At 40.1% G+C, this 25,345-nt stretch overlaps 2 protein-coding genes across 9 annotated transcripts in view; both read left to right on the forward strand.

The window, feature by feature from the left end:
• MICU3 (mitochondrial calcium uptake family member 3) overlaps positions 1-15,133 on the forward strand; it is a 57,867-nt gene extending 42,734 nt beyond the window's left edge. For 4 of the 8 annotated variants that reach the window (XM_080390259.1, XM_080390263.1, XM_080390260.1 and 1 more), the window contains 4 exons: positions 1,934-2,042; positions 3,008-3,165; positions 6,052-6,126; positions 12,422-15,133. In XM_080390259.1, coding sequence (XP_080246385.1) covers positions 1,934-2,042; positions 3,008-3,165; positions 6,052-6,120 — 336 coding nt within the window. In that variant the 3' untranslated portion in view covers positions 6,121-6,126; positions 12,422-15,133. The remainder of the gene's footprint in view (positions 1-1,933; positions 2,043-3,007; positions 3,166-6,051; positions 6,127-12,421) is intronic. The other 4 variants (XM_080390257.1, XM_080390261.1, XM_080390258.1 and 1 more) reach the window with 1 other exon arrangement.
• Positions 15,134-23,389: 8,256 nt separating this feature from the next.
• The window catches only part of ZDHHC2 (zDHHC palmitoyltransferase 2), a 35,269-nt gene continuing 33,313 nt past the window's right edge, over positions 23,390-25,345 (forward strand). Inside the window, exon 1 of the mRNA XM_080391751.1 lies at positions 23,390-23,651. Within this exon, the coding sequence (XP_080247877.1) occupies positions 23,486-23,651 (166 nt within the window). The 5' untranslated portion in view covers positions 23,390-23,485. The remainder of the gene's footprint in view (positions 23,652-25,345) is intronic.

Here is a 25,345-nt window from a genome sequence, read left to right on the forward strand (position 1 = left end):
GGACTGCAGGTGTGGCTCCTTTATTTTGCTGCTTCATCTCCAGCGTAAACTCGTGGCAGCAGTTTTCATCACAAGTAGAAACACTGAAGCACAACGGCTTGTTTGTAGACCAGCAGTTCTCAGCCTTTCCTACACAAGGGCTACATTCCATCTAGACTGGTCATCTCCTGCCTAGTTACAGGGAAGGAGCCAGGATTTTTGCAGTAGCCTGACCTCTTACAGTATCTCTCACATTCAGAAACTTCACAGACAAATTGGTGCAAATTAAGGATTTGTAAAGATTATTGTGAACTTAAAAATGGCAGCTCAAGACTTTGATGGCCGTTTTCTGTTATTGCTGTTTTGCCATAGTACTGAGAGTCCTCACCAGGGGACTGAAGTTTCACTGATCTTGGTATTTCACAAATATATTACAAAAACCCCAGCGAGTTTTCAGTCTAAACAGTGCAAGAAACAGAACTTGGACTTACAAGTTTGATGTCATATTAGATGTCAAATGCAACAAAACAAGAAGACAGTGTTGGTTAATATTAGTAAATTAAGCTGTTAAGATAAAAATTTTAAAGAGAATAGGGCGGTGGTTTGGCTGGTGTCTATGAGAGTTTCCTCCCAATTGCAAAGGGTGAAACAGAGAATAAATATGCTTGTTGAGAAAAGCAATTCATGATGGAGATATGTCAAGCTCTCCAATCAAACTGTTTAAAAATCTTAGCTAGAGCTTAGATAGGATCACTTAAGCAGTGGTTTACACCTCAAGTGTCTGGAGGCCCATTAAAATCTTTTATTTTAACAATATTATATTGCTCTCCACATTTACCACACTGCTTGCTGTCTTATATGGGTTTGTGCCCAACCTCTGCCACTTTCTGCTCTGCCACAAACCTGCGGTATATTCCGCCATACTGTGATGACTGTGTATATCTTGGAGGAGAGACATAGGTCAAGACTTCAGTTTGAACAGAAAGGCTTGCAGGCCTTTCTGTTATCTTCAGGTTTGTTTTCAGAGAGACATAATTCAATAGGACAAAAGGATAAAAACAGACACAAGAATAGCCACGAATGATACTTAAGGGAGGCCAGGGAGATCAAGGTTTGACAAAAGAGTGCCATCCCATGTTCAGAATGGCCGACAGACCATGGAGAATGAGATACAGGCAGTGGTCCTGGCTTAATTCAAAGTCTCTGTTTAAGGTCTCGTTCAAAATTGATTTAGAGGTAGTTATCAGGTCTTTGAATTTGTAGCTAAGATGAGAGAAAAGCAGAACAAGTAAGTATCTTTAAAGGAAGAAGAAAAAATAAGGCCTTTTAACAACAGCATTTTCAGAGAAAATTTCTCACAAGATTCCCTGAAGTCTGGTTAAAATGCAAAAGGATTTTTTTAAAAAGCAGGACAAACCTTGCAATACCTGATACGTGGAGTATCAGCTGAAGAGACAGGTATCTAAATCTGGATATGTAAAAACTTCATCTTAAAGTAGAGGACTTAAGTTAGGTCATAACTTATATTTATGAATTCATTCAATGTATTTATGTGAGTGCACATACTCACATATATATAATAGTGGTTTGCAGGTTTTCAATAGTAAGCATGCTCCAATAATCATGCAATCCTAGACTCTTACTCTCAATATTAACTGCTGTATCATAATAATCCTGGAATTCCTAAAGATTGCCTTAAGCAATGAAACAATATTTTTGACTGCTTTTTGGGTAAGAATTGCTATCCATTGCAGTGGCAAAGAGGGAAGACATCTTGCATTCCTCAGGAGACTCCCAGTTCTTTACTTTATTGACTTTCAGTACAAATCTGTATTTTTTCAATGTGTGCAGTATCTATTCTTAATTGAAGTAGACATATGTAACTGCAAGGTGTATTTATTCAGTTGTCATCACTGCTGATAATTCTTACGGTGTGTATTCTTCTGTTTTTTAGGGTATCACGTTTGATGAGTTTAGATCATTTTTCCAATTCTTGAACAACCTAGAAGACTTCACAATTGCAATGCAAATGTATAATTTTGCAAGTCGTTCCATAGGTCAAGGTAAGTATTTATATTATTATAAAAATCTGTTGATAAAGATAGAGAACTGTTGACAAAAATACAAAATATTTTGTAATTCTAGTTTGGAGTTTTAATGCCTCAGGTAAAATGCTAAAAAGCCTGGGGCTCCAGCTTTGAGAGGAGAAGGCTTGGTCATACTGTCAGAGATACAATAAAGCTTTACAAAGTCACGTAAGACGTGGATAAGCTGAATGCAGAATAGTTGATCACCAGATCCTACCATACAAGAGTCAAGAGGCACTAGATGACACCAATAAGAGATCAGTTTAAAGCAAACAAAAGCATTTATTTACACAGTGGGCATATAGAATCTGGCCTGCTACAAAGGCTGCAAGAAGGAAACGGTGTCTGAAGGTCCAAAGAGGGATTAGACAGATTGTTTTTAACAAATCAGTAAGTGGGTACTGAAAGAACTAGGTAGGTGTGTACTGCCTAAAATCCTTAATACAACAGTTGAGTTGCTTGGGGGCTGCAAGGTGAACAATATGTGAAGTGGTCAGACTTCTGTGCTCTCCTCAAGGAGCACCATCATGGGTCTGACACAGTAACACCAGCCTAGTGCTTCCTTACATAGCCTTGCCGAAGCAGTATGCTGGCTTCTCTGCGCTCTGTTTCTTAGGTTCTGTTATGTGTCAATTGAGTCCATCAGTATATATATAACAATTTTAATTATAATATGATTTTCTAATTCTGTCATTGTAGTGTAGTATATGGACTGTTGTGTTGTGTAAAAGAGTTGACAGCAATTAAGCAGTATCATTTTATATCAGTTGAGAACTACTTGGTTTAGAACTGTGAAACAGTCCTAATTTTCACATTTTCTTATTTAGTGTTTAAATGTGAAAACTGAAGTTAAAAGTCGACTTGTATTTCATAATATGTTGTCTACAAAGTAGGATGAAATTTTTATATTTTATTTTTTCTTCTGGTGTCTTTTTATGCAGATGAATTCAAACGTGCTGTGTATGTAGCCACAGGTGTGAAGCTTTCACCACATCTGGTGAACACAGTGTTCAAGATTTTTGATGTTGACAGAGATGACCAATTGAGTTATAAAGAATTTATCGGCATTATGAAAGACAGACTCAATCGAGGGTTTAGGGTAAGGATTCTAATTTTTATAGTTATCTTAGTTGACTTTATTACTTGCCACTACTTACTTCAGCACCTATAGCATGAGTAGGTTGCAAACCATCAGTGCATATGTTTAAAGAAATATGTTTTACAGAAATCTTGAAGCAGTCTGTAAGATAAATTGCTTCTCAAATTCTTGATTTTTTAATTAGAAATTAATACATAGAGGACATAATGTACCTTTGTAATACACAAACCAAAATGGAGATGAGAAATCCTCTGTATACTGTCATTTCTTCTGTATTGTGTGACTGATAGATTTGGCATTAAGAATTTTAACAAGGGTAGCAATTATGTCCGGGTTGTTTGCAGGGAAAAGAGAGTTTGTCTCTCTCAAACTCGGACAGTTTAGTTAAAGGTCAGCCACTGGCTCTTCTAAAACTTATTTAAAATACCAAGTATTGATAAGGACTGTTGAAAAGAGTTGCAGCAGAAGATAGCTTTAATTTTCAAATAAAGAATTAGTGAAGTGGTGCTGAACAATGCTATGTTCTAGTTCAAAGCTGCTTTTGATAATTTAACCCTGTATCTAATATATTAAATTACAGTAAGCTAGAGGGCAGGAAATTACTTGCAGAAAATTTTCATAGGGAACAAGCTTGTAAATCACGCTTTGCCTTTTAGGTGAACGTATAGGCCTTGCTGCCCTCTTCAGGTTCTGTGTAGTACAGGGGAATTCTGTAATAGCAGAAAAAGTTTTAGTGAAGAGCATAATCAATAAAAGACACATTTTTTTGTTCATACATCAGGTGTTAACATATTTAACTAAATGTAAAATAGTGTTCTTACTGACAACCTAATCACTTAGACATAAATCTTAAAGTGTATTATGGTTCCTAAATTCACATTTCAGTATGTTATTTCTGTAATGTAATTTTAGTCATTTTTAGTTAGCTTCCTATATATGATTTTAGAACTTTCTACTAAGTGGTGTTGAGTCTAATAGTTTACTTGTTATTTTTGTAGTATTATGATCAAACATAAAATGTGGATAACAACCACTGCATTTGTAACAACTTATTTCCTTGTTGGTCCTCAGTTCCTTTTATTATGGTGTGGGAATTTTGATTGTTTCATAACTGTTTCAAGATGTTCAGCTATATGTTTTAATTGTTTACTAATTGTAAGTGTGCAGTGTATGTTAATTTAACCAGAAAACAGTCTGCTTACTAAGTAATTCCTGTAAATGTATTACATGTTTCTATTTCACAAAATGCATGACAGAAATCTCATATAATCCTTAAGAATCTATATCATCCACCACTATTCAGTCTTAGGCATGTATGTTTCTTTCGCCTAGGCCCCTATAAAATATGCCAGTGGACTGTAACAGAACCATAGAGAATAGCCGTGGATGTTTAGAATAATAGCACCATCCTTAACAAACGATACATCTAGTTTTAATTAGATCTGTCTCCTGGATTGCATAGGAGATGGTCATGATTTGATCCTATAAGTCAGTTACATTCAGACATGCCTACATGCAGACTTCTTAGATTATTCAGAAAAATGCATTCCCTTCACTAATCAATAGTATTCCAAGACAATTACATTACCACAAGAAAACACGTAAGAACTTTTTGCCCAGAACAAATTGGCAGAAAGTGTCATTCATTGCTTTCTAATGTTTGTACTTTAAAAGTTACACAGTATTTGGTGTGGCTGAAATAAGTAAAAATTTACCTTCTTCCTGCTACAATGTGGAAGGCTCAAATGTTGTCTTGTGCTAAATCAAAACTAACAAATCACTAATCTTTTTTTTGTTAATTACTGTTTTGAATCCATATTAATATTTGGTCAGTTCCATTATACAGATAAAAGAACGTTATATGCAGTATTTTGTAGCAATATGGAAATTTTTGCCGTGAGAAATTTCAACCTGTTTATAAAGTGTAAATGCCTGATTTTAATGCTAAGTATCCTACAATTAATGTCTGCCCAAATCAAATGTAGTCTCTTGATTATCACTCTAAAAACATCTAAAAATAACAGTTTAGAATAGGCCTATGATTTGAAGTGTGATTTTTAAATTAACATCGTATACTTAGTAATTCTGCTTTTTTAAAAGTTGTTTTACTAAAATGTTTGCCCAGAAGAATCTTTAGGGCATCACAGAGCTTGGTACTAGGACCGTATATTTTAGAAAAGGGAATTTTGTAGTTATATAGTCTGACTAAAGCAAGCATATTTAAGAGCAAAGAATTACACAATTCCAGTGAAACATGAGTTCTGAAAGGTTGGTCAGTACCTACCAGCTCTGTCCCATTTAAAAGCTTAGCTATAAAATCAGAAACTTGAGGTAGGGCAGGTACTGCCCCTTAGAGGAATGTAATAAAAATATTAATTTTTAACTTTTATTTTAGTTATGGTTTTGGAAAAGTAAATGTCCTAAAGAGTTTGTCAAATGGAATGTGTCTCCTTCTGGAACATGGTATTATAATCTGAAACCTTTTTTGGTTTTAATAATTTGAAACCAACTAGTATATTAAGCTGCCATCAAGTGGTCAGTCAGAGTATTACCATGAACTTACTAAAATGTGCAGACATGAAAAGCTTTATTATTGCTTGCTGTTTGGTTTAAAATAGTTATTTCCTTTTTTAAAAAAAAATTATATATATATATATAAAAGAACATTCCCTTTCCTATATAAATTCCATTTTTAAACTGAAATATTTGGAACTTAATGACTAAATGATAAACATTTTACCTAGTACACACTATACTGTATCTTCTAGCTATTCGTCACTTAAAGCCATTTTTTTGTAATTTCATGGTACTGTTGTCTTATGCGTACTTCTGGCTGCCTTCACATGTCGTCTGCATCTGCGCACTTCTCCATCTTCTGCTCCACAGGGCTACAAACCTATACAGAGGTATACTACTTTCAAATCCTGCGTGAGGAAGGAGCTCTATAGCAGATAAATGACGGTATGTGTTAGCTGCCCAGTCTGAGTGTGCTGGCATGCTTACAGGAATGGCTGAATGTTAAATTGTTGCTGCTTTGCTTCCCGTTCCAAAGATTCAGCAATAGGTTACCTGACTGTGAGCAACGTAGTAGCTCAAAGTGTCATGTTGTGATTTTGACAAGCAGTAGAATTTTATTCTGGAGTTGGCAATGGCTGACTCACACTGTCACTGTTTTGTACGCCAGCTGCAATTTTGTGCTGTGTTTGAAACAAGGAAAAGTTCTCTTTCATGGTTTCTGTTGCTGTTTTCTGTCTGTCCTGTGACCACTTTTCAGATAATTTCTCAGGTACCTATAGCTAGTAAATACTTGCCAATGAAGACTCTAGAGGCAGATTTTTCTTCCTGAGATGCTGTTCGTAACTTGATTCTACTTTGATTTATACAGTTACGGTTTTGAAAAAAATAACACATTTTTTGCTTGATTAATGCTATACCAGCAATTTTCAAAAATTGGCACTGTTGCCGATGTTACCATGGCTGTTGCTGTGTATCCACTACATGAATATTCATTCTTACAATTAGATCGTACTGTGGGTTTCAGTGTAAAAACTGGGGTGTGCGTATTCTGTAGCCGTATTGTGGAACTGTTTGTCACACGGTGGACACAGCAGAAATGCGTTCGTAGATGTTTCTGTTCTTACGTAGGGCAAGAGCTTGCGATTTGAGGTTTTGGTGCCAGCACTTTTTTCCTGTTTATATTTATATAGTGGTTGCCACAAAGGCTGTTAATGGCTAATGTAGGTCCCAGGTGTATTACTTTGCAGAGGGGAGGAACAAAGAAATATACACCATGACAAACAAGTCCCCATGGCCAGTGGTCTGGTATGAGGACTCCATGGGGCAGCCAGCACACCTCGTGCTCCTGAGCCAGGAGGGTTGACTGTCATTCCCCCACTGTTTTTAGTTCTGAGGCACAATATGAAGCTGAGATTTTTTTGTTGAATAACTCGATGCCTCCCTACATTATCATATTGCCCTCTGACCTTCTGAATCCTCCTCTTTCCTATCATACGCTTCTTTGAGCACTTGTATGCCACTGAGCATGCTGGGCCTCTGGTTTTAATCTTTCTTCCCTAATTCTGAAAGAGCCTGGCAGGAAAGCAAAGTGAAGAAACTTGGATCCTGTTTATCTGGAGTGATGGCTGCCTTCCAGCAACAGTGTGAAATCTAAGGCTGTAAGGAAGAGAGGTGGGGTGCCTTCCCCAGGGGTGGCAGCCCACCAGCTCTTCATCCTGACTGATGTTTTTCTTTTGTAGACCCCTGTGCAAGACCAGTAAGGGAGAGGGAATATATCTAAACAATTGACCTGTTCCTGTGGCACAACATGTCAAGTATCACAAACTGTGTTCTTTGGAACTTTTCAGACCGTGTTTTTTCAGTGAAGTGTCACATCTGTTGAACAGGCTGGTTCTTTGAAATTTAGCAGTAAAGATGGCTTAGGGCATGTCCAGGCTTATGCAGCCGATTTGTCCTCCCTGAAGGAAGACAAGAGTTCTGTTTGATCTGCATATGATTTTCTCATACATATAACATTTAGCAGCCATAGGATTATTTATTTATTATTTTGATTAACTCTTAACTTTTTTTTAATTATACTTTATAAGTATAATCCAAATCCTGAAGTATTATACTAATGTGTGAGGAACAGAACAGGTAATTTGATCTTAACAAACAAAGCACCTGGTTTCTCCACTTGATTAGTGGAAAGTGTTAATGGTTAATGAAATAGTTAAACAACATTTTAGTAATCTAACTCACCAGTCACATAAGAGGAAAATCACGGCTTTAGATCAATTTTATGTAACTTCACCTCTTTGAAGCTTCTGCGTCTTAAAGCTTCCTTTCTTTTTTTTCCTGTGTCTTTTTAAAAATCATTTTTAGCAGTACTTTGTCTTTTTGTCCCCACCAATTCTGCCACAACCTACTTTGTGGTTGCATATCAAATATTGTTTAAACCGTAAACTTTTCAAGATACGGAACAGCTCTTCCAGAAAACTGGCAAAATGCCACACAGTCATGATGCTTCCCTAATAATTTCAGTGCAGGGTAAGTGATCAAGTGAAACAAAATGCAGTGACACAAAAGAATCCAATAACTAATTATCAAGCCTAATAAAATTAGCTTGGTGGCAGAAAGAGAGACTGTGGTAAAACCATCAAGTTGACACACATCGACGCCTTGGCAGAGATCTGAATTTAGGCAGTAAATTAATTAATTCATATATTGAGATGGTGTAAACTGGGAAAAAAAATAAGATTTTGTTCACTCTGAATAAAGTCTTTCTAATGAAAAAAAATTAAAATTAAATTCAAGTATGTGTACACCATGTGCTGGGAGGCAGAGAAACCAGGTTAGTCCTCAGTGCGTAGACTTGGCTGCAGGCAGCCTCACTGACATAGCGTAGAGGTTGCTGGTTATTTACGCTGCTCTTCGTTCCACGTGAAGCTCCTGAATACTTCAGAAATGCTTCTTGTACCTAAACTTGCTTGTGTAGGTCTGTGTCAACTGTTTCCGGTGCACTGAAGAATAAATACAGTGTAAGCCTCATATAGATATATATATAAAATTCCCCTTTTCCCTGCAAACACGTTAGTCAGCTGCTGCTCTTCACCTGAGCAACTGCCTCTTGTTTCTTTGACATGAATTACAGTGACGTATCCCTTTGTTAGCTATTCAGAGTTCCTTTTTGTGCAAAAAAATTATTTACATTATTTCTTCAGATTTGTTGTAAACTTCTATTAAAGTTTGTTGCAAGTGTCGGTTAATGGAAATGGAAACTTTAGCCAAAATACATGTGAAGTGATTTGGAGTTAGTTACTGTGGAGGAGAACAGAAATAGTTATGTCTTTGCCATACAGAGAGGAGTAGAAGTGGATTTACATAATTCTAAAAATAACTATTTTCCACTTAGTTTATAAATTGAAAAGATAATAAAAATTGAATAATTGGATAACTGAAATTGAACAACTTCAGTTGGGTAGTGAAATTTCAGTCTGATGTACAAACACAGAAATGTACGTGAAATGCAAAAATCTGCTGCAACTACATCCCAAAGTTAGGTGCAGTACAATTACTATTGGTTTTATTTGTTCCAAATATGAATGTACAGATCATTGTGCTTTGATACGCTTTCTGTGGTGAACTTAGAACTCTGATGAAAGAGATTAAGATACTTGGCATACGTACCGCAGGTTATACCGTACTTTGAATCTGCGGCCTGAAAAGGGATAAACAGCACATCGTGCTGTATGTTACCTATCTCTAAATTGCACTAAAGCAATTTACTATAGCCTTATAATAAATAACGAAAATCTGTCCTTGGGGAACAACTGTACAAGCTGTGTGTGGTCCGAACAGCTGGCAGTGTTCTTGGAGAGCTTGGCTTTCAGCAGGGCTCTCCGGAGCTGCAGGGCACACAGCCCGACCCGGCAGCAGCAGGTACTGCTTTGCGCACACTGCGGGGAGAAGAGAAAAGAGCACACGTTTGAGAGCCGCCTCGCAGAGCTAACGCTGCTTCGAAAGCCTTGTGGAAGGGTTATCTAGGAAATGTCTAACAAAGTCCTTCCAGAATTAATTTCTGAAAAGGGATCCTAGAGACCAGTTCAGGAGGGGTTCGAGTCCATCTGAAAGTACTGGTTGCTAAACTATTTGTGTGCACAGGAGTTAGATAATTAAGCTATGAGTCTGATTTTGTTGACTTCTAAAGTGTAATTATTATGTCACAAATGTACATCTAGAGATTTAAGTTGGATGTCCCAGTAATTTCTTGAAAATCATACGATTTTTGCATTAAAAGAACTGTTTTCTAGGTGTTCTGAGGTTTGTGGGTTTTCTAAATTTCTGATTAAAGGTTTTTAGGAAGTAATAGTTAATAGTTAAAACCGGTATCTTGGGACTGATTGAGGAAGGAAATTTCATTTTGAGAAAGACGTGAAAGACTCCGGCATAGATTCTGAACCTCATTTCCAACCATGTTCCAGCAATACGTTGCTGTCTTCTGTAAATATTTCATTCATTCATCCATGTGAGAGTAAATTTGTCATGTAGTATAATTTTGAAAGCTTTTAATTTCCATACTGTGAGCTTTAGTTCACAGCAGTTGAATACATCTATCATAAGAGATAGCTTTGAAAAAAAAAGCAGAGGCTGTTGCTGACTAGTTGAAAAGACTGTTGCTTACCTCGCCTTCTAAAGCAGATAAAGTGTGGAGTGTGTGACAGGTACGCCTTAGTGACTCACAAAAATAATTGGAAATTACAGAACCCAGACTTTTGATCCTAAACCTGTCTAGAACCTTAAAAACATGCCTGGATACAGTGAGAGGAAAATGTTCCAGTGAAATGTGAAAGCGTTGCGGAGTTGTGGACACAATGTTCTTTCTATGGATTTGGTACACTGAGAATAGATACAACAATGCATACATTGGAAATAAGTGGATGAACAGTTAATATACTTCAGTTTTTCTTTTAATGATTTTCATGAACATTTCTCTCAACGTGTTTCATAAAAAAGAAATGCATATCTTAAAGCACTGGTTAATCAACTGAATGTGCTTTAGCTAAATAATGCAATGCATTTTGCAAGTAATGCGTTTTTTTCGTAAGATTGACTATAAATCTCAAATTGTGCATTCATGTAAGTATTGTTTCTAGTACTTCATTTAAAGTGTGTATTATATACTGGTGTGGATTAGATTGTTTTCTGAGTATTTACAACCTCTCTATAAGATTCTGTGCTTTTTAATTATACAAGATGAGTGATAAGAATAAATGGATGTAGGCTTCACTAATGGTTGGGTTTAATGTACTGCAGTGTTGCAGTATTTTAACATCCTCACTCGATTCAACCAAAACAAGCTGTCAGGCAATTTCTCACCCTGTGTCCTGGTTCCAGCTGGGATAGAGTTCATTTTCTTCCTAGTAGCTGGTATAGTCTTGTGGATCGGATTTAGATTGAGATTAATGTTGGTAAGACACTGATGTTTTTAGTTGTCACTGAGCAGTGCTCACATAGTCTCAAGGGCTTCTCTGCCCGTCACCTCAGCCCAGCAGCGAGCAGGCTGGGGGGGCACAAGGAGCTGGGAGGGGGCACAGCCGAGACATCTGACCCCAGATGTCAAAGGGATATTCCATACCATAAGGCGCCATGCTCAGTATATAAATTAGGGGGAAAGCTGGCCGTGGGCTGTTCCTCAGGAACTGGTTGAGCATCGGTCGTCATCACTTCTTTTGTATATTTTAATTCTTTTATCGTTATTGCTATTATTGTTATTGTTATCCCTTCTTTCTCTGTCCTGTTAAACTCTTTTTATCTCAACTCCCAAATTTTACTTTTTTTTCCTTCCCTGATCCTCTCCCCTATCCCACTGGGGGCGGGGGGGAGGGGGAGCAGTCAGCTGCGTGGTCTTTAGCTGCCTGCCAGGTTAAACCACAACACCTTGACACTGTAACTGTTTGCCTCCAGGTACTGGACTTCAGTTGTAATCCATCTTAGAAATTAAAATTACTTCTAAATGCTTCTGAAATTATAATTCCAGTTCCTCCCTTAGCTTCTTGCCCCAGCTGCTCTAATATTTAGTCTCTCTCCATCTTTCTATACTTACTATCAAAATAGGCTTGTGAAGTTAGGAACAGTGGAAGAAATAATGAGATCCAGTGGTAACTACAGATAATGAATCTCCCAGTATGAATCTAGTGAATCTCCCAGGCCAGCCCGTGGTTAGTATTCCTCTCCGTTCAAGGGGCACTTCCTAACATCACTGAACTACCGCGCAGTTTAGAATTAAGGTAACCTGGTATAAAGAAGCTTTCATATCATCTGCCCTTATTGAGTTTGGCTTTTGCCAAAGCCTCAGTTTCATGAACATCAATATTTCTATGCTTTTTATTTCGTGTTTTAGGTGAACTTTTTAGTACAGTGTCAACTCAAAGGGGCAAGAAACAAAACTAGAGAGAGCAGGACATACCTGAAAAAAAGATAAAATCCTTTCTTGCAGCTTTTAATATAAATAAGCTATTTGTTGAATGCTAATTGTGTGCTATGAGGTGAAATACATTTTGCGTACTTAACCTGTGTATGGATTTATAACCTTCATTTTACAAAAGTATTTCTGAGCTATAGAAGTACTTGATCTTTCATGATTTTAATACTAAAACATACACCTAGTGTGTATGAATCTGAGTAAAATTTAAAGTAGTGTTAAGGAATTTAGTGAATGATGTATTTTTTCCAATTGTATGTTTTTCACTTTTAACAGGAGACTCCGAAGTATGGTTGGAAGGAATATTATTCTTGTGTGATGACTGTAACCAGTGAACATCTCAGAGATCTATGGAAGCAATTTCGGAGACGAGATACACTGAGATGAAGGAAGAAGGATTATCTGCACTGGAGGGAACTGTTTATCCCTATGAATTCTTAATGAAGAACAAACTAAACCAGGTGAATTGTGTATCTTCCATCTGCAATAGAAAACATGGGACTTCTTTTCCACTTAGTGTAGTGAACATCAACTCTTACAGCTGCTTTTCAGTATGTATTTTATTTAAATGACAAACTAATTATCACCTGATTGGCAAAAGCGGGGTTTTTTAAGAATACATTTTGAAAATTATTTTTTACTATTTCGAGATGTTTGTCATTTAAAGCAAAACAAAAATTAGGTTTACATTTATTAAGTAGGCAAACATTTTGGCAATTAAGAGAAACTGCCTGCATCATCAATAGAACTGTGAATTTGCTTTCAGAAGAGCACTAATAAAAGTTTGTGCTAAATTGGGAATGAGAATACACTAAGTAGCGTAACAATTATATACAAGTTCAATGGACAAATTAAACTCTTAGAAACATTGTTTTAAAAAGAATAAAGCTGTTAAGGTTATAATGTGAATGATAGGTGTTTACCTAGGAAAGGTACTGTATGGACTATAAAGTTCAGATTCTCCAAGTCTTACTATTATGTTTATTAATTTTTCTTTGAAGAGGATAGCACAGATTTTAAGATGTCTTACAAGCAGTATGTCAAAGAAAAGTCAAAATGTTTGAATTCATTTTAAGTAAAACACACTTTGTAATATTTAATATAAATTTTATCACCATGCATATAAATTCACTGATATGTTTCTGGTAGAATAAAACTTCATGTGTTTCTTGTGAACAGTGCACTTTTATATGAAGTGGCACTGAGTAGAAACTATAGTTGCCTAATTTTTTACTCTGGAATGTAGTATCTGAAAAATAGTTAAATAACGTGTTTGTGTCAAACAAAAAAGCAAAACAAAACACAAATGCATGCAGCAGTATAAAGCAACACTCACTAAGTAATATTATTTGAATATTACACATCAAGTAGTGGACATAAGTTAGGCGTTGCAAAGGTTTCGGAGACTACAGGCAATCAGTAGCCACTATGCCCTTTCATGCCATGCAGAGTCACTGCAACAGTGGTAAGGACACTGTTACATTAATTTTTCATATCCTCTAATTTTTTTCTTTGCTGTTCAGTAGCAGTGTTTTTCCTTACTCGGTTGCAAGATTGTTGTTAGGTGGTATGAATTAAACCCAAACAAACATGAACACATACTTCTTGTATCCTTCTTGGAAAGGTTCACTGGGCATTAAGTAAGTCTGTATCTATTTAGGAACAAGCTGTGCCTTGAAATATTTATAGCTGAATACACACATGCACGCTAATGTCAATAAATCACTATCTGAAAGGCATATATTTGGTGGAGTCAGACAATTAAAATGGAACTAAAATAATAGCTTTAAATCTTTATTACTCTAAATACATGAAAGCAAACTTTTCAAAATTGTATTTAGTGCACATGATGCTCAAATACCATCTTATTTCACATGTGAGCAGAAAAGATGTATAGTATCTAAGTACACCTAAGTTTAGAAATGCTTGATCTATAATGAGATTCATCTCTGCTAACAAATAAAAACAAAACGTGAAGGAAGCTCTTTTTTAAGAAATTCCACACTGGGAATTTTAGAAAAAATGTGTGGCTTTTATCTGAGAAAAAGCCAGTTCAGAAAGTTTTTGAAGGATGCTACTTCGTTTAATACTTCATGATAAATACTTAGGAAATTTCCACCTTGATGTCCTTAAACGACTGACAACAAGAAAAGTCAAATAAATTGGGATAAAGGTTCTTGAATTGACACAACAGAACATGGGTAAGCTGCAATCCCTGTGTGATCATTTAGGGAATCAATTGTATTTAATGTATCGTCTTGGTACGCAGAATTGTCTCACTGCTTCTTGTCAGCATATGCAAAACTCAGTTTGCTACTTCAGTGATGAAGGTCAAAAAAAGGGAAGAAAAGCTAGGGAACTACTGAAGGGGTTCCTGTCCTTCCTCTTCATTCGCTACTGCCCACTCATGGTGATCCTGTCCTGGGAGGAAGCAGTACCATCATCGTTTTGCTCCTCCCCTGCCCTAGGCAATAGTGCACTTTGCTTTTATGGCTGGCTTGAGACAATTTTATCATTTTTCTATATATTTCATAACTGTAGTCACTTAATATAAAATAGAATGTGAAAGTGTCAGATTAGTTTTTAAAAGTATTTTTCTCATGTTTAATAATAAGTTATTTAATATAAATATGAATATATGCATATAATATTGTTATTTCAAAATAAATGCAGTTGAAACTAGTTTTCTTTGCAGTGTATGTCACTCATTCTGTTTTTTCATATAAAAATCTTTTTTTGCATAACATGAATGTACAAGCGCTTTGAATTAGAGCATCTCACCATCACAAAAAAATAGACTCATTTGCTTCTTTTGGTCATTTCTATAGATAGCTTTGCTTTTCTGCCACAGAATTCTGCATAAAAGAGCTAGAAGTGCAAGGACAGACAGGTGAAAACAAGGCAGGGTAATGGGGCATGCCATCTGCTATAGAGGCACCCCTCGGATAGGCAGCAGTTACTGTGCTCAATAAAACCTTATTCCAAATCTGCCAGATTCTTGGTAACAAAAAAAAAATGTGTGGGCTGCACCTAAATTATGTGAAAAAGTTGCATAAATGAAGGATTTTTTAAAAATAGTCTCTTGTTCTCTTCTGTAAGTTAACAAAACTCTAATAATGTAAGAAGATACTCAGAGGATGCTTAGGAACTGCCCACTGATGCCCAGACCAGCTGTAAATTGTGATAAAATGGTAACTATTAAACCTACAGCTTGGGGTAACTTCGTGATACTAACGAACTTTTGTGTGATCTCTGATGAATTACTAGTTCCTGGGAGAATATCCTGTACTGCAAGTGGCTCCCTGCTAATCTTCTTCTGATTTTTAAGATCACAGTGGCAATTTCCCTCCTTACACATTTTGGCAGTAAGTCAATATAAATTACTTCCACTGCAGATTCTTGTGTTGTATGACACGGAAATGTACCAGCCTGAAGAAAAAGGAATGCTATTTAACAGTGACTTGCAACATATTGATGGTTATGCTGCCTGGTTTCTATAGTTACTTGATCTCTTCCACCTAAATATCAGGATAAGGATGCATTGAAATAAAATGGGAAAAAAAATTATAGAGGAATTATATATTTAATCACTTCGATTAGACATGGCATAATATCCTTTATGTAACAATGTGTCTTGCTCTCTTGTCCCACTGAGGCCACTTTCAAGACAGTTTCTAGCTAAAGAACAGCAGACTAATATTTGCAGAAGGAAAAGAATCAGACCACAAGCTCACTATTAAAAAATTAATCTGAACCTAAATTTGTAGCAATACCAAGTTTGGACTCCCCTTAAAACCAAGCCAAAATAATACGAATATTTTTAAATATATGTGAGGTCTGAATGTACAGTATTTTTCCCTGTATCTGAAAATCCATGAAAGCATTTGGCACCCTGAAACTGTCAGCAGATGGTGCCCTTGGATATATTACATTCTTTTTCCTACACACACAATTAAATACATAAGGGTGTGCTTTAATCTTGAATGGGTAATGTTAATTTTTACTACTAGTTTGACTTACAAATTCCTCCCACAGAGGAACATTATTATTAGCTAGGAGTGTTCCATAAAAATGTTAGTACCTGCTTGAAAATATTAGTATAAAATACCTAATTTTGATATATATGCATGTTCATAGAAACAGCAACATATTAAATGTATTTTAATTTTAGTAATATGTTTCTGTTTATTCAGTATAATCAAATAAACCATTACTCCTGAGGGTTTTTTTAGAAGTACATAGAGCTGAGTTACCTATTTATATGTCCTCTATAATTTAAACATAAATGAAATTAAATTAAATCAATATCATTGAAAAGGAACTTTTCCAGTTCCTGATTCATAGCTATCCACTGCAAGTAACTTTTCATTTACACTTTTTTTCTGACAATACATTTATAATCCTTCTCCTTTTTAAGCAGCCATACCTGTATGCCATGTTTTTTTCAATAAGTAGTTTTACTGTTAAGTGCATTTAGGTTATTTGCCTAAGGTTGTATGTTCTGGTTTAAAACAATGAACTTTAACTTGCTCTAACCCTGATTCAGAAGCTGCAATCTAGATTCAAATGAGCGTAGTGCTATAAAAATAAGCTTTAATTATATTCAAATCTCTGCAATAAAATACGAAGTTAATCACCTGGGCTGTCCAAAAAAATGCATGCAGAGAATTGCATGAGATCCAGAAATGCCACAAACTGTTTTAAATTGGCAAACTAGCAAGTTAACCAGGACATCGTAAGCCGTTGCTCCTGGGAGCTGTGCATTCTCACGTGCTTTCCTTCATGGCCAGTAGCATGTCTGTGAAGGGGGGTGAGACGGCTCAGTTAGACAGGAACACAGCCAAAAACCTCACACACGTAGTACAGATGTGATTCAATGAAAACAGCTCCCCATTACAAAAGTGCTGTGGACAGCGCATGAGAAGGGGTGGAAATACATCGTCTTTCTCTGGTACTGTGAATCTTGCATCCTTTTCTGTATCATTTCATAATGAGAGTGGACAAATTTCCAGAACTGGCTTACAGATTGGCAATTAAAACACTTCCATGGGAAGTGGAAAGAAATTAACTGTGACTGCTGCTGCTGCACTTTGTGCAAAGACATGCTCTGAGGATCCCCAGCAATAGAAAGCATGAACATGGGCAGGTAGATCATCCCTGGACAATGGCCAAACCTAGATGTATGACCAAGGCACTGAGTGGCTCAGCTCTGTTGAGGCATTTCAAGGCATTAGCTGTAAAAGAGGGTTTACGTGATCTAAAAAACCACCCAGGTTGTTGGACTGAGAGTTTTACATTTAGATGCCTGCTTTTGGAGTCAACCATTAAGCCACATAACTTCGGCACCAAAGGGCAGAAAGCCCAGGATTGGTGCACAGAGCATGGGACATCACCAGGTGAGATAAGGTTTCTTACATACAGCTCTTTAGGGGCTTTCTGCTCCAGGGATCATGATTTTTTGCCTAAGCAGAGGCATGCCTTGGGGCACTGTACAGATCTCCATTGCACCAGAACTAGTACTGGTTTGATTTCCCATGTTTCCCACCTTAAGTGACAAAAGGGGAAGCAGCAGTGGAATTAAAACTCTTAAGATTAATATATCTGGGAAAAAACAACACAATGAAAAAGTTACTGCTGAAAGTGACAGAAGAGTGGGTGGATAATGAGCCCAAATAGGACTTTAAACAGCTTCCCTGAAGGCAGACTGATAAATACAGTGCTGTATCAATCCAGGGGTAGGAACCAAAAAGTTCCAGGCAAGGACATTGTTACTTGAAGAGGAGCTAAATGAGCCTCTCCTGTGGAGAACCAGGCAAATTTCCATACTGTGGAAAAGTAAAAACAAACAAAAATACCCCAAAAACCAACAACAAAAAACAAGCATACAACAACAGTTAGGTTTGGGTATCCAAACAGTTGCAAATAATTAAGTATCTAGTTAGGGTGAAGGGAGAGCAAAAGGATGAGTATAGCTGGGCCAGCCCTTCAATCAAAATACATCTGCCAGCTAGACTGGGACTGGAGATGGTACTAAGCTGCTTGTTTTCATGTAGCTGGGAGCCACAAACTATACACAGATGGTACTTGACTCCAGCTGGGATACAACATCTATTTTCTAAGTGGTATCACGCCAGAGTTGTTGCAGAGTTTTCTTTTTCTGTGTGTGGTAAGTGTGGTCCAACATCCAAACATTCTGGAGAGAAGCAAGCGGTGTGGTCACTGTGAAGGTCAGGGAGCATCCCTCTAGAGCCACTGGTTCACCTAATTAGCGCCGTATGCCTGTTTGTCTGTGTCTACATGTATGCTTGTTTCTAGCTGCTGGTCTGTGTATTGCCCTTGTGTGAGAGAGCAACTATTTATACTCCTGGTGTACTGTCCCTCCTCCTCTTGCTGCTCCACTGAATTTGCGGGATGTGGTGGGGGAGAAAGTATTCCACCATATCAGATTGCCTGCGCAGAGGAGATGTTCAGAATCTGTAAGTTCCAAGTGCCTAGTCTGAAAAATAGTTCTTAAATTAAGACCATTTTTCATTTGTGTTTATTTATCATTCACTGTATTCTGCATATACTTACTTCGGGATTTTTTTAATTGTCCAAATAATGAAAGAAATACTGTGCTTAAAATGATCAGAAGGTTATTATGATAGTATAAAATGAATCATGCTTTATAATTTTCAAACTACTCTAGTACAGTAAATCCAAGACATCTTAAAATGATGTAACAACATGAAGACTTACTTTTCCACAGTCAGTTGCCGTAAGGGTAGCCTTATGAGCTGAGTGTAATTTTATAGCTGAAGTGTAATGAGCTAGATACACATAGAGTATTTCCAGTTACTGATCATAACCTATGAATGGACGGTAAACGTGAACGTTTCTGGCCAGCCTTGGATATTAAATCCACAAGAGGCTAGATGAATGCTAAAGTAATTCCTTGACAAATGCTGTCTTAACTGCAGTACTGTGGTATTCAGTTCGCTGCACATTAAGGAGAACACTGCTATTTTCATAATCACTTTTCTTTTGTTTCTTTTGTGACTCATTTTACTTTTTTATTCTTACTGTTTTGAAATTTTATGACCTTTCAAACTGGTACAAAACTGAGCTCCAAAGAGACTCACTGTGCTAGATTATAGGTAACAGACAGTTTTTCTCTGCCATATGTTAAACATCCTCGCTTTAAATTTCCTTCCATTTTGCAACTGTTATTTTATGAAGTTGATTATCAGGAACTGTTTGTCACATCTTAAGAAAATACATTCAAGAAATCTGTGTAACTTCATTAGACGTGTGTGAACCTTCTACTACTGTTTACTAACATCAGATTTCCTATTAGTTCCTTACTTCTTAAATGCACCAAAATGCTCTTAACTGCTACCCATATACAGTGAGCACTGTGGAAATGCAGCAGCATCTGACTATAAGTAGCAAAGAACTTTTAATGTCAGCAATTAGAACTACAATTTAAAGGTAGTTCAACAAAGCAGAGCCCCCTGGACTTGCACAGGGGGAGTTTTTAATTAGGACTGCATGCTAGGGTACCGAGATGCTTTCCTTCAGAAAGAGGCGCTATTTCCACTCTCCACTTCTGTATCTGAACCCAGCTGGAATCTAACTGTCAGTACATGTGGAAGGAGAGAGCACCTGCTTTGTTAACCAGCTTCTGATCAAGAACCTTGTCAAGTGGAATGATGAGGAGAAGGGAGGAAGCCAAACATGCAGAGGCACAAACCCAACCAAACAATGCTCAGAGAGACAACAGCAGGGAACAGCCCTGGTCAGCCAGACTGATCAATAAGGGTATGTGGAGCAGGAGGATGCTTGTTTCAGCCAGATCAGCTGGACAAAGACCTTATCAAAATGCAGGGAGCACCAAGCTGGACCAGCTGGTGAGTACGGGACCACTGAGCAGGTAAGAGGGCCGGGGGTTCAGGCAGAGGTGTCAGACAGCCAAGGAGGCTGTGCCTATACTCGGGGATGTGCAACTGCATGTGTACTTGTGAGCACAGAGAGGAGGGTGTGTGTGCGTGGTTTCACTAGTGTACCTCCGCCCTGACAGCTGAAGGGGAGAAAGGGACTTGGATGTTGGTACTTGAGTGAGTCCTGTATGTAGGTGCTGTTCAAGTTGCCACTGGTTGAGCAGGAAAGCAGCGGCCACATCCAACAGCCTGGGATGGAGACACCAGGTCCCAGGCTGGGCTCCAGCTGCCTGGCAAGAGGATGCCTGGCCCCAGAGCTGCAGGTGGCAGCCCCTTCTTGTAACATCCCTTCTCACTACCTAGGTCACAGAACCCGAGACAGAAAATAGTCAGACATGGTAATGTTAGAAGTACCCATACGGATTCCAGGAAAGACACTTAAAAAATAAAATCCACCAGCAACACCTTGCATATACCTTGTCTGAGGGGAAAAGCTGAGTGGTTCTGCTTATGACAAGAACATTTTGGTTTGATTTGCCAAACACTCAAGCCTCCTCCTCAAACCCCAGCTACCTTTAGCCCAGCTTCTGACAAGAAAAGCCTGTAAATAACCTTTGTTTCCTCTTTTTCTTGTGAACATTTCATACAAACATCAATAAACTGTGCCCCAGATAACCTCTCTCATTGTTGAGAGAGGCTGCCCCAGTACAGTCATTTGGGAAATCTGTCCATGAATGGTTTAGATCATCCCAGAATTTATTTCTGCCATAATGCGATGATCCTTTGAATATGCTTGCTCTTGAGGTTTTTTTGCTGTTACGTAAAATTTCTGCAGGTGGTACCACAGAGAGAGGAAGAAAGGCACAGAAGGAAAGGGTCTCTCATGACCCATCTGGACAGTGATAAGAGTCGTGGAGGGAATAGCAAAGAACTGTGGGCACGAAGGCGAGCTAGAGAGCCCATGTCCATGGGGAAAAGCCACAAGCTCAAGAGGACAGAGGGATTCTTTAGAGCTCTCTGACCAAGGGGTGCTCCAAGGTAATTGGGAGCATCAGTCAAGGCAGGCTCTTTTGTCCCAACTAAATTAAAGTGAGGTTTGGCTGTTTAGTTCACTAAACAGGCTAATTTTGAACCAGAATGACAATGATTTGGGGACTCTGGTAAACAGTATGCTATAATTATCATTAATGTAATTATTAGCATACTAAATAAGAAAATTCTGATTATTGTGAAATCTTAGCAGTGAGAAGAAGGTGGTAGTGGTCATGGGAAAGTTAGAAAGCTGGACTACTCAAGCTCATTTGACCAGATATTTTATGATATAATTTGAGGTCTTAGTAACACACGATTTTTTTTCTTATTCTCACCTCTCTGGCAAACTGCCACCTCTCTATATACATAATTTGTATAATAGCTATTATTTCAAATAATTAATTACTATACTAAAGAGTTTTCTCTAACTTCTACTATGTTTACCTGGCATGTGTAGTTGTTAATAAGCCCCGTATCACATACAGCATTTTAAAATGGTTTATAGGAGAAAGATTTTCATAGCCCCCAGGTGCGATGCAAAACCTACATCCTTATATGTACAGCATCCAGCTGCTAACTTCTCATGGTACAGCCACGTATCCCTGGAAACACACAACAAGTTAGATGCGTTATCCTTTGTATCTGAGAGAAGTCACTGTCAGCTGTTTCCAAATAAGTGAGAAAAGCCATCAAATGAAATCAATTGCCTTCATTTCTTTTCACTTTTGCCAGTAAAGCACAGAGTATGCATTCAGGCAGCAGTAATCTTGTTCCTTATACTTTTAAAATCTGTTTTGAATAACCTTTAAATGGTCTATTAAAATGTTGGCCTTAGCAGTGACTTGCATAATTAATTCAGGTAAAATAAAGTGCTTTTATTGTCTATGTCATGTTGGGTTTGGTCCTTTCCTCTTGTTTTATGAAATACAGTATGCAGGAACATCAGATCTCTTTTTTAAAGCACCATTCACAGTATCTCCACCTTTTTAACGTATAATATGTAATTCCCCATTATGCAGAATCTTAAGCTATTATAGTCCAATCTTTCTATGGCATATTTCATTCGTTTCTCTTCTATAATAGCTATACGTTGCAGAGATGTTTCACTGAGCCATTCACGGTGATATATTTTCTTGCATAGGCGAAGATGATTTACTGCCATGGGCTATGTAATATTCCTCTCAATACATCACTCTCTATTGCTCATTCACCCGGTTCACCGTGGCTAACGGAAATTCCTCAGCCTAAACTTACAATAATGAGGGGTGCATGATTCTGCATTACAGAAAAATGCTGCAGCCATATGGTCAACTTCTTTTTCCCTCTCTTCAATAAACATGCTAGCAACTCCGCTTCATACTGTGGAACCTGGCAGCACACCTACTACCGTTTTAGTCATATTTTCCGGTTTGTTGGTTTTTTTTTCTCCTCTCTCTCACAGCTTGTTTCTTAACCAACAGCAGTCATACGCCTTCCAGGTTGTGATTACTTTGCTCCATGCGTAGTCTCCCATGTGAGATACTACACAAGCCTTTTTTCAAAGTCCAAACACATTTTAATCAACCAGCTCCGTCCTACCTGCCACGCTGCTGTTGCTCCCAGAGATGAGCAGATTGCAGCAATGCTGCGGCCGCGCTCGGCATTTCTAATTCTGGAAGGATAATTGAGCAACAATTTTGGTGTACATCCTGCAACGTGCTCTGGGTTTACTACGTTTCACAAAAGTTTCATTACCGCAACATAATGCCTTTTCGGGAAAGAGTGAGTCAGCACAGCCCCACGCCGCTGTCCCTTGGCCCGACACCCGCGGGGCGCAGGCCCGGCCACCGCGGCCCGCCGCGCTCTCGGTGCCTTACGCCGTCGCCCTGAAGCAGTGTTTGCCGGCGGGGCAGCACTTATCTTAGCCAAGTGTGCCGAGGCCTTTCCCGGGGCGGCTGGGTGCCGCCGCCCCGTGCCGGAGGGAAGGAACCGGGCGGCTCCCGCCCCGCCACGCACCGGCGCTGCCGCACGTGCCTCGGGGCGCTCCGTGGCGGGCGGCGCTGCCCCTCGGCGGCGGCTGCTCAGGCCCCTCAGCCCCGCCACAGGGGAGGCGAGCGCGGCCCCTCTCACGGCCGCCACGGCGGGGGCGAGCGCGGCCCCTCTCACGGCGGCGCAGGCTGCCGGAGCGCCCCTGCCCCGCGGCCCCACCTCGAGGGGACGCTGCGGCCGCTCGGGCGGCCCTTCCCCCCGGCCTACCGCTGCCCTGCCCTGCCCGGGGGGAGCGGCGGGCGGGCGGGCGGTGGGAGGAGCGGCCCTGCCGGAGAGCCCTGTCAGCGCGGGAGGGAGGGACCGGGGCGGGCTCCGGCGGGGTGCGCGGCCGGAGCCCGGGCACCCGGAGCGAGCGGCCGGGATGCGGTGCGGGAAGATGGCGGCGGCGCCGCCGCCAGCCGGGGCGGCGGGCGACTGGGGCGGCGTGCGGCGGCGCTGCCAGCGGCTGCTCTACTGGGTGCCGGTGCTCTTCATCTCCAGCATCCTCTGCTGGTCCTACTACGCTTATGTCACCCAGCTCTGCCTGCGTGAGTGCCGCCGCGGCGGGCGGGGGGCGCGGCGGGCTCCGGCGGGACGGGGGTGGGCGCCGCCGCCGCCGCCCCTGCACCTGCTGGCGGAGCGAAGCCGGGCTCCTGCCGGGACGGGGCCGCGGGGCGGCGGTTACTGTTGTTCGTTGGCCCGGGGCCGCCACGCCCGCGGGCCGGGCTGGGGCTGGGGCTGGGGCCGGGGCCGGGGTCCGCGGCTGCGCCGCCTCACGCTGCCGGCCGAGGCTGGGCTGGGCTGGAGGCTGGCGGAGGGACCCGCGTCCCAGTCGGCCGCAGGTGGCCGGGGTCACGCTGGGCCTCCTCACCGCCTTGTCCCTCCGCCGCTCGGCCGCGCGTGGTCCCCAGCCCCACGCGAGGAGGCAGCCGCGCGCACGGGGGCTCTCGCGCGGGAGTTTTCCTCCGCGGCGCGTGCGCCGTCCCGTCCCGTCCCGTCCCATCCCGGGCAGGGGCTCCCGGTGCAGGTCGGCGTGAGCGAAGTTAGCCGCCCCTTGGCTTTCCTCCCCTGGGTGACGGCACACACGCATACACGTATGTACATACACACACGCATACACGTATGTACATACACGCACGCAGGGTGCTCTGCCAGCTGGTGTGGAAGCCAGAACAGGTAACACGAAATCCTCGTCTCTCCCCGTGCCGCTCTTCAGTCCTCTGGAAAATGCCCGGCTGCCAGAACTTCGTGGTCCTTCCTTGGCATCAGCGGCCTGCCGTTCATTCAGAAGTCATCCTGACTGTGCACCTTGGCGGGTCCTCGGTGTCGGGCAAATAATGAATCACGTGCTGGAGATGGGTTGTGATCTGAGTATTTCTGTGAACTTGAGCTGTTGAGCCAGAAGGAGTTATTAAATGACCAGCTCACTAGGCTCGCTGGAATTAATTTTAGGTTCAGTTGCGGTATATAGCTGGTAGAAAAACAATTTAATCTTTGAATTTTAGAGGCTGATGCACAGCATACTGATGTTTCATGAACAGTATTATAATAATGGCACAAAGGAATACGAGTTAGCTGTTGTTTCCCCTTTCCCTTCTACTGTAGGTGAGGTTCTTTGTGGCTACTGGTCATTTAGCATCTGTTTAAGGAACAGCGGTGAGGGGAAAATACCCAAGTCAAGCTGAGTGCATTTATGTGCCAATATAACTTGGCCAGACTTCAGCTATTCGTGTCGAAAATCTCAGCAGTCTGGTACCTAATTTTGGACTACTGTTTGTTGGGTTTTTTTAACAGAAGGCTGTGATCAAATTTCTGTCTCACAGATGCTTGGCTGAGCAGTTGAGACATTAAGCAAAAAATGATTGCCAGGCCTAGCACCTCTGTTTTGGAGGGAGCTGTGAAGACTTGATGTGGTTTCTATATTGGAGGTTGGCTTTTTATGTCTTCTTTTCACTAACAGCAATCAGATCTGTTAGTTTTAAATGCTGCTTTTCAACTAGAAGCTGGGTCTTGAGTTGCTGTGCCTTCATGAGAAGAGGACTAAAGTGTCTACTTCCAGCACAAGCAAGTGAGTTTTCTGGAAGGTGGTGGGAAAAACTGACAAAGCAAGCCTGGAAAGGGGAGCTGTGAGCTGACATGAGGAGGGCAAGGATGTTCCGGGTCAAAGTGACCCTATAGTTAACATCTGTCCTAACGTACATGGCGCTGTGATGCTTACACAGTACAATAGGCTTGATTTGGG

Source organism: Falco punctatus, assembly GCF_963210335.1.
Source record: "Falco punctatus genome assembly, chromosome: 1".
Lineage (NCBI taxonomy): Eukaryota > Metazoa > Chordata > Aves > Falconiformes > Falconidae > Falco > Falco punctatus.